General features: G+C 32.2%; 1 protein-coding gene across 2 annotated transcripts; it reads right to left on the reverse strand.

Moving 5' to 3' along the window:
• Positions 1–853: 853 nt before the first annotated feature.
• On the reverse strand, positions 854–9,079 carry LOC656848 (hypothetical protein). Of its 2 annotated transcripts, none has more exons than XM_008194546.3 (3): positions 8,888–9,079; positions 2,821–2,890; positions 854–1,781 (listed from the first exon to the last, which is right to left on the reverse strand). In XM_008194546.3, the coding sequence occupies exons 1-3, from the start codon at positions 8,979–8,981 to the stop codon at positions 1,619–1,621; spliced, it is 327 nt and encodes a 108-aa protein (XP_008192768.2). In that variant the 5' UTR covers positions 8,982–9,079; the 3' UTR covers positions 854–1,618. The 2 variants fall into 2 exon arrangements, with proteins under 2 accessions (XP_008192768.2, XP_968442.3); XM_963349.5 differs by having other exon boundaries at positions 854–1,754; positions 8,888–9,076.

The raw sequence follows: 9,079 nt of genomic DNA on the forward strand, positions 1-9,079 counted from the left end.
ATTAAAATTAAATGGATGCGTATGTAAATAACCAAGCTTTATTTACAAAATTCGGAACTTAAGCGGTTAAAAAATCCCAATTACGTTTGGTTTCATAAAATACAAACACACATTTTGTGACATTTAATCAAACTTGGCTGAATTCAACTGAAATGTGATTTTCACATTAGCAGGCAAACTGTGAGAACATTCTGCACAATATTTCACGCTTAGATACGACGTGGCAGATGAATAAGTTCCAGTGCAGTCACATTTTCTTGAAGTTTTGAATTTTGAATAATGGAGACACATGTGTTTTACGATACTGGTAACATTTGACAGGGAAAGGGAGAATTTATGCTCAATTAAAACGTGAAAGAAATTATTTCGAAACTGCGGACGTGAGCAATAAAAACGAAGCTGCAGTCTATGGATTACGATCAAGTTTTTTGGAAACTATGAAAATAAATTTTGCTGAATTACTCAATGACTTTGTTATTTGATTTTCGGGGGCATGACGCTTTAAACCCCGGTTATTTATTGCACAATTCACAGCTGAAACAGCGCGGATTTAATAATCCGAATACGAAATTTAATTTATTGGTCAATTGTTGACTAATCTGCTGGCAACACTTGTGTGATTTATCACTAGAGTTTTTTATGGAAATAATTTAAGTTTTTCTTTGCGAAGCTTCTGTGAAACATGTTCATTACAGTAAATTAATGAAGTGTTGTTTGTCTTTTCCTCATTATTGTTTTACGATGGCTTCTCGGCAAGGTCTATTTATTGACATTGATTGAGTGGAGATCGTTTTTCCGGTGTCAGTCTCCAGTTATGTTGGGTATGGGAGAGTGGGCAAATGAGAGTCGTGGGTAGGCCAATTGATATATTTAGTATTGACAGAATCATTTGAATGTTGTACCCTTTCACATAGAAACATATTTATATAGGATTCAAATCACTAACAACAATGTTAGATGGTGAATCTGCGGCCTTATCACTAGCACCACAGATGTCGCCTTAATGACATTACATCTATACATACATACATAATTACAATATAGTGTCATATTATAGAAATTACCTAAGATAACGTCAGACATGCATTCCCATTAAGGGTGTGGCTGGAAAAACCTTTAATGGGAGAGCAGCTGATTGTGTAATTCGGCAAAAATTACGAACTTCGAATCAGATCACCGTCAGATGTCGCACTCATCGTCACGATTCGATAATTTGTGCCGAATTGGAATTTTCGCACACAGAAATTCTTTCTTTTAGTCAAAAGTATCGTTGTCAAAAGATGTCGATGACAACATCAGTGAAACCTAAAATGAAAGAAGCCTCAAAACTAGAACGCTGTATAAGCAAAGTATCAAAAATAAATTGTAATTCGTTCATTTTTTTATTGTTTTAATTATTATCGACTTCACAAAGCAATGTTTGGGTTCGACGAAACAAAACCAAAGGAACTTAAACCATGCATTAATCGTATCCGTAATCGCGCCAATTGTCGGTTTTTGGAGAAAGCCTCAAACGGAGCCGCAATTAATACAAAAATCAGTTCTTTTCGTAAAGAAAATAATTCATCCGGCGACCGCCGCTCGAGGCCCTCCGTTTCAGCTTAAATTAGTTCAAGGTCTAGCCCCATTTCTGGAACAGTCCCATTCGTTGACATCTGCAATTAGAGCCCCACAAATTGCAACGACACGAACTGTTATAGCAGCAGTCGTTCGGTCGATGGTCGCAGTTCCCTCCTCTTCTCACACAGGCTCGTCTGAAAAGGTAAATTAAGGAAGAACGTCTGCAAGGAAATTAGAAATCGCTTACAACCACATCAAACAATCACTCTACTCTAACACGTAGCACAACGACTCCTACAGCCAACAAACCGAAAATCCGTGATGTGGTTACAAAGATTTTTCTAATTTTTGCGCCGGTGCCAAGCAAATTAAATTCAACGTGATGTGCGGCTTTTAAGGAAAAAAACTACTACACACCCACAACATTTAAAAGCTCGGGGACCTCTAATGGATCTTTCGAGCCTGAGCTTGCGCTCTGAACACAAAATTTCTACAAAATTTTATCAGATAAGATCATCTCGCACCCACGATATTTCATATTGGTGGAGGTCTTGTCAAACATTCAAGAAGTTTCGCATTGTTTTGGCTACAACAGCTCTGGTAATTAAATCGCACTAATAAACTAATTACTGGGAGAAAATTAAGTTTGGAAACAGTGGGTGAATATTTATCTCAACAACCCAATTTAAAACTGAAACTAACTGTACTCAATAGTTTACAGGTTGCCGTTTCGTCGACTTTTTACCTAATCGTATTTCACTTACAGCCTTGCAGTAAACAGCAAATAGAGACAAAATTAGTTTACTGTCAATAGCAATTTTCGTGTCGATTTTCGATTTAATCAGTGAATTTCCTGTGCGAAATTTAAGCAGGATCTGAGACTTTTAAATTAAATTACATTTAATAAAAATGTTTTTTAACCAGTCGGATTTGTGGGCAATTCGTTCCCATCTCGTTTAAAAGTGTCTCATCTTGTTGCTTTAACGCGTTCCATTAAAGCCCCAAAGTAGCTATCCACATTAAGCCCCATTTTCCTCATTGTGCATTTAAGAATATTTAATTAAAAACTCTCTAGCCTGACAACGTTAATTAAGTCGAGAGGAAGCTGCATTGTGAGTTAAAATAGCAATTAAATCAGCGACTGGTCTCTAATAACACATAATAAAATTCATGAAGTTTAATTAGTGATTGTGGAGAGGAGAAATCAATTTAAAAAGCTGTCTAAGACAACAAGCATCTTGTAAGGGTAATTATACTCACTTCTGAGCAGATTGTAACAAACGATCGATTGCGTTTTCCGTGTAGTCGTCGTCCGAAGGGAGGCCTTCGTCTGAAACAAGACTCTAATATAAGCAATTTCGGCCCAATACAAAAACCGTGCTTTCAATTAAGTTTGCGGTCAAAGTGTTGCACGGTGCAAAAGCGTCCAATTATGCAAATAAAAGGGCGGGCAGGTCGAAATGAAAAACTTAATTTGTCACAACGTTGTGTTCCGACAAAATGTCAACAACTTTTGCATAATTCTGCTGAAAGAAAACTGTTTTTTCAGCCGCTTTGAAGCGAAGAATTCCGTTTCGAGACTGTCCTTTCCATTAAAATCAAATGCTTTCATGCCTTGACGAGGTTTGCAAATAGCACTGAATTAATGTAAACAAATAAAATTTTCGCTTGAGTGAAAACGCGTGTTGCAAAAAATTCAAACGTTTCATGTTAAACTTTTTAAATTAAGATTTATCGCTTAACACTGTAATGAAGTTGTGACTTTACAACGCCATTAAATTGTAGGTGTAACTTGAAACACAATAAATAAAAACTTTTAACCAAGGTCTTTTTTAACAATTAAAGAAAGGAGAGTAATTAACTTTAGCTGCAGCTGAAAGCGAGACAACTTCCGAGAGATTTTATCTCTTTTATGTGCCCATCTCACACAGCTTTAATTATTTCCGTAATGTTGTGTTATTTTCAAAGACATTTAACACGTGCAATGAACATTTAATTAACGCGAAGAAAATATTTACACAAAAATTAACATTTTCTTTTCAGTCGTTAGTTATTTTCGAAAATAAAGTCTGGGTAATTATTTTGTGAAAAAGCGCCTCTATGTAATTTAGCAGCGATGCAAAGAATTATGTAAGCTCGCAGGCAAATTGTTAAAGTTGAAAAGCTCCGGAGATCCTTGAAACTTGTTGGTCATCGGGAGGAAATTAAATAAGGAAACTTTTCGTCTAATCAATAAATTCAATAGGGTTTCTCGTGTTTAATTAAAAATCTCGCATAAACTAACATAAGGCTGATTTCTCCCGACGTGAAACACGATGTTAGCAGCACAATCGCTGTAATAATCCTCTTATTGTTTTATTTGTTCGGTTCGATTCACAGGAGTTCGAATTTATTATCTCCTAGATAAACGAATCGAAGGAAATATTTACTCAGCAAGATACCAACTGGAATTTCTTTCGTCCTTTCGATCACGTTTGAAATAATTGCATTACCGATGATTGTTTTATCTCCCTAATTTAGGAGGGTAACCAACTACATACAAAACGCGGTACTGAGAGTAATAAAGTTAACAAAACCGCGTTAATAAAGAATAAATGTGGTCGTTTTCGCGCAAACCGCGTCGGGTTTCGAGATTATTTATCTAACCTTGCACAAATTGTCTTCAGTTTCTTGTGTTTTCGATTATTTACCAGCCTGTCAGAGAACGTAACAATATTTGTATTGTTTTATTGACATGAGATAACAGTCCGCATTATCCTTGCAACCCAATTCATGAAAATCTCTTCTCTCAATTGCAAATTAATTAGTTTTGTGCTACAATTTCAATTTCAGAAATGTTCTTGTCAGTCTTGTCACTCTATGCAAATGTGGTCCCGTTTGAACATTTGGTAGATTGTATTAAGTTTTAGGAAGCTTGTCATAACTGGAATCTATTTATACAGTGCTGCTAAGGGTTTGGAAATTCACTAAATTTAGTTAATTAAGCATTATAGCAACAGTTTTTACGATTTTTCCCATCGTTAGGGAGTTAAAAGGATAATAAAAATGATTGTCAAGCAAGGATTTTTATGGGTTTTTGCGAAAAAGTGGTCGGAAATTTAACACTCCATAATAAAAGCTTTATTATTTAAGCGGCCAATAACATTGATTTGTTATAAAAACGGAGCTGTGGTATTTCATGCCGGGGTTTTAATTTTTAGTTTGTCAGACTCTTTGATTCATTTTATTTTTGAAATTTGTTATCGCATATTTGATGTGCAGATAAACTAGTTATCTTTTTGTGTGGTTTGTTTATTTTTACAATTTCGATTTATTAGTTCGCTACATTGCACGGTTTTGCATTTAATTTTCTGTAAAAAGTGAAAATTTCCTTGGCCTTCATAGTGTGGTTAGTTTTGCTCACTGAAATTTTCAGTACTGTCTGAAATGGAGTGATTTGAAATTTAGATCTGAAAATTTTCTCTACTGTCTGAAAGAAATGGTAATTTTAATGCTTGTGGGCTGAAACAAAGGGGATATATTCTCGGTGGATTAATAAATCGCTTCAGATTTTACGCAAAAATAAAGCAAATTAAACCATCGCCGACGGAAACGCTAAATTGAACCGTTTTTCACGGCCGAGTAACACATACGATAAAAAAAGTTCAGCTTAATACTCTTTTGGGAAGCTTAACTGTCTTAAAAGATAAGACCTCGGCAAACCACTGCTTTTTACGCCAACTTTATCAAAACTACTAAAGTTTTATTTGCATTAGAAACTCCGCCACAAGTAATTTTACAAATAAATGTCCCGAAATAGTCATAAATCTGTTAGTTGTTAACATCTTTGACGTGTTATGGAACCCTTTATGACGTTGTTAGGAGAACTATCTCGTATGAAAACTGGGACAACTATTCTCTTGAGAAATATGAGTCTCAATACTTACAAAACCCAAACAAAATATTTGTTGGGAAAATCCAATACGCGTCGGGGGTTTCTATTTTGTAGCGGAAATTATAACATGTAGCGTCCAAATGTAAAAAAATAAACCTGACAACTTGTCTATCAGAAGTTTCACGACCTGAGATTAGAAGTCTGAGAAACTTTTGAAAGACACGGAAAAATTTTACGTCTTTAACTTGTAGACTTGAACTCATTTTCGTTATTATTTTTGGTAAAATAAAAGTTTGGGAAAAAATGACAGCCTTATTCGCATGTTTATCATGAAAACAAATGATATTTTATTAGAGTTGAGTACAACTAGAGATTTGAAAAGGGAATTATAAAGAAGACAGCTGATAAAAATTAGAGTTAAAAATTATGCCCAACAGGCAGCTTAATACAGCGTGCTCAAAAACTGGCGCACCAACTCAATGGTGTGTGGTAGAAAACTCGTTACATATAAAGGTAAAAATAGTAAAAAAATTCTTTGTAATAAAGTTAATGATAAATAACGGATTTTAGATAAATGATATGTGGCAACGTTGTCTAACAGTCATGATCGCAATAGAATTTGAGCAACAATAAAAATAAATTATTTTTGAAGCGGTTTCCTAGGAAATAATTCCCAGTGTTGGCACATCCACACATTGTGATTTTTTGGATGAATTTTAATTTTTTTAAATTAAAAAAACTGTTAAAGTCTCAGAGTAAATTTAAAAATAATTATTCATCGTTTTGTTACGGAACGATTACCTCGTATGAAACATAAAAACATAAAAAAATAATATAAACTAAAGAAGTTAACACAATAAGTTTGTAGCTCCAGATTTCTTAAAATATGACTTTAGGAATTTTTTCAACATTTTTCCCGTAATCTGCAGTTGCTTTTCAATAACGTACCACCCAGTTGGTGCGCCAGTTTTTGAGCACCCTGTATACTTCATCATCAGTAATCAATTCATAATTCAACCGCATGTACTTTTTACCTTGGCTCAAAAATTTTAAGATAAAAGTAACATTTTTAAGCAGTAATTTGTGTAAAAAATTGCTTTTGCTAATAAAACAGAAAGATTTTAAAATTGATTAAATTTTATTTGCCCGGCGCATCCACCAATTTTGCATAAGGTTTAAAAGGGAATTTATGTGTAATACAACAGGTGCATAGAAATGATAGAATTTTTTTTAGTTATTATAAATAACAATCTTTTAGAAAACATTCTTTTAATAAAAACTACAACCAAAGAATTAGAACTATTTAAATCAGATTCAATTTTTGTCGAAAGATTTAATCGAAAAAAATTTAGACAGACTGAACCAAACATAACGTACACAATTCATATTTTTTTGCACAATTTATTGAGCTTTATGTGATTTTTACCACGCCTGTTTCCAAGACAGTAACTGGTGTTTACTTGTTGCTACGTCCAAGGCGTCGGTAAGTAATTTTGTCGACAATTTAGATATAGCAAATGGTAACATGCTGTCTTGCCAATTATTTTGACATTATTTATTTATTTACTAAATTAAAAAAAAATTTAGGATCGTTTAAAAAACGTCATAAGCTTCACTACGCCACGCTCCTCCTCCAAACAAATGTCTTGGTAAAATTTGCTTACCGTTCTTGATACTTAATATACTATTGTAGCGGGTCATTTTTCAAAAAAAATCTCGAAAAGTCGATTTTATTTTTTTAAATGATAACTGACATTCTGGTAAGTATAAAAAAAATTAAAAAATGAAGCAAAAAAAAAACAAAAAAGAAAATAAAATTAAAAGTTATTAAGTGTTTTGCACAAAGAGCTTTCGTACTTGCTTTATTTTATAAGGAGTGATGGTTTTTAGTTATTTTTTTGTGCTTAGGTGTGATATTCAATGTTTTTATGCCAATTTTAGAAAAATAAAAATAATAAACAATTGCCACTTATAAAATAAGTCAAAGACAAAAAGTTCATTATGCTTAATTATGAATTAATTTTTTATTTTATTTTTTTAATTTAATTTATTATTTTTTTTATTATCAGAAAGATAATAAAGATGTGTATTATCTAAAACAGTGCACTAAAATGTCGGTTATCATTAAAAAAAAATAAGAAAGACGTCACAACTCAAAAAACGTTTGCGATATGAATGGCACTATGATGTAAAAATGTAGCATTTAAAACAATAATATGGACCTGTTTAAGGATTTTTTTAAAGAATTACTAATAACAGTGATCATAAATTTTGTGTGTCTTTTTTGGTCAATTTTACTTATTTAAATGTATATTTGACACTATAATGTCATTTTTAACGTTATTCGTTTTCGAATTTTTTACATTTTTATTTTTTTGATGACAACTGACATTTTTGTTTCGTGTTTTAGATAGTAAACATTATCATCTTTCTGGTAATATAAAATAAAAAATTAAGTAAACCAAATTAAAAAAAAAAATTAAGTAAATTTAAAAGTATTAAAATTGCTTTATCTTTTTGTTCTTGCTTTATTTTATAAAGGTTTTCTTGTTTATTTTTGGTGTTTAGGCGTCATATTAAGTGTTTTCATGCTAATTATATATTTTTTTTATAAAAAAACAATTGCCGCTTATAGATTAAGATTTTTTTTTGCTTATTACCAAAAAATAAAGTTACGTAATATTAAAAAAAGCGTCGGTTGTCATTAAACAAAATAAATATAAGGTCACAACTTAAAAACGAATGACATCATAAATACCACATTACAATTGACTTGTTTGAATTTTTTTTGAAAAATGAGTATAATAACAAAAATATAATTTGAAGAGATTAGTGTAAAAATATGATATGCTACACATTCTGGTAAAATGAATTATACCCGTATATCTACAGTTTCAGAATGAGCAATACTGTAAAAAGGTACAGTAAAAATAATGTGCCATTACATGGGAGTAATTTAAAGCAGTAATTATTTTTTATTAATAAAATTTTAACAGACTTTCATACAAAAATTGGTTAATTAGTTTTTGTGGCTTATCATGTTCTCACACTAAGCCTTTCAATTTTGTACATTTCTTTTGGTTAAATCTGTATTACGACGATTTTAAACTTTGTAAAAGATTTTAATCAGTTTTTATTTACTTCGTAAAATTTTCTTACAATAAATGTTTAAATAATAAACTATTACACTATTAAGTAGGATTAAAATATTAGTGTAATCCCATCTATGGAATAGGTAATAATCTGATACAATCTTGATCAGTGAATTGTCTGTTTGCCAAATTTTCAACTGATTAAGCGAAAGGTTAAATTACATAATTTTCAAATAATAATAATAAAATGATAATTGTGTAACAATTTTTTCTAGAAATGCATAATAATTTAACAATCGTTTGTTTGATAAAATTGACGAGTAGGTTAGTGTTGCATATCTTTTTGTAAACTCTGACTTACCGTCATCTAGATAGGGTCCTGCAGCGGCCCCCGGGAGCAACTCCGCGAGAACCAACACCATGCAGGCCGCTAATACCAACCAAGTGTACTTCATGATACGTGAAATAATTCGAACGAAAACCAAACTAAAGACGCTGTGTAGTGTCACAGATGGATTTTCGCCGATGAATGGGCGTCCTCGACGTCGTGGCG

Source organism: Tribolium castaneum, chromosome 9, assembly GCF_031307605.1.
Source record: "Tribolium castaneum strain GA2 chromosome 9, icTriCast1.1, whole genome shotgun sequence".
Classification (NCBI taxonomy): Eukaryota; Metazoa; Arthropoda; class Insecta; order Coleoptera; family Tenebrionidae; genus Tribolium; species Tribolium castaneum.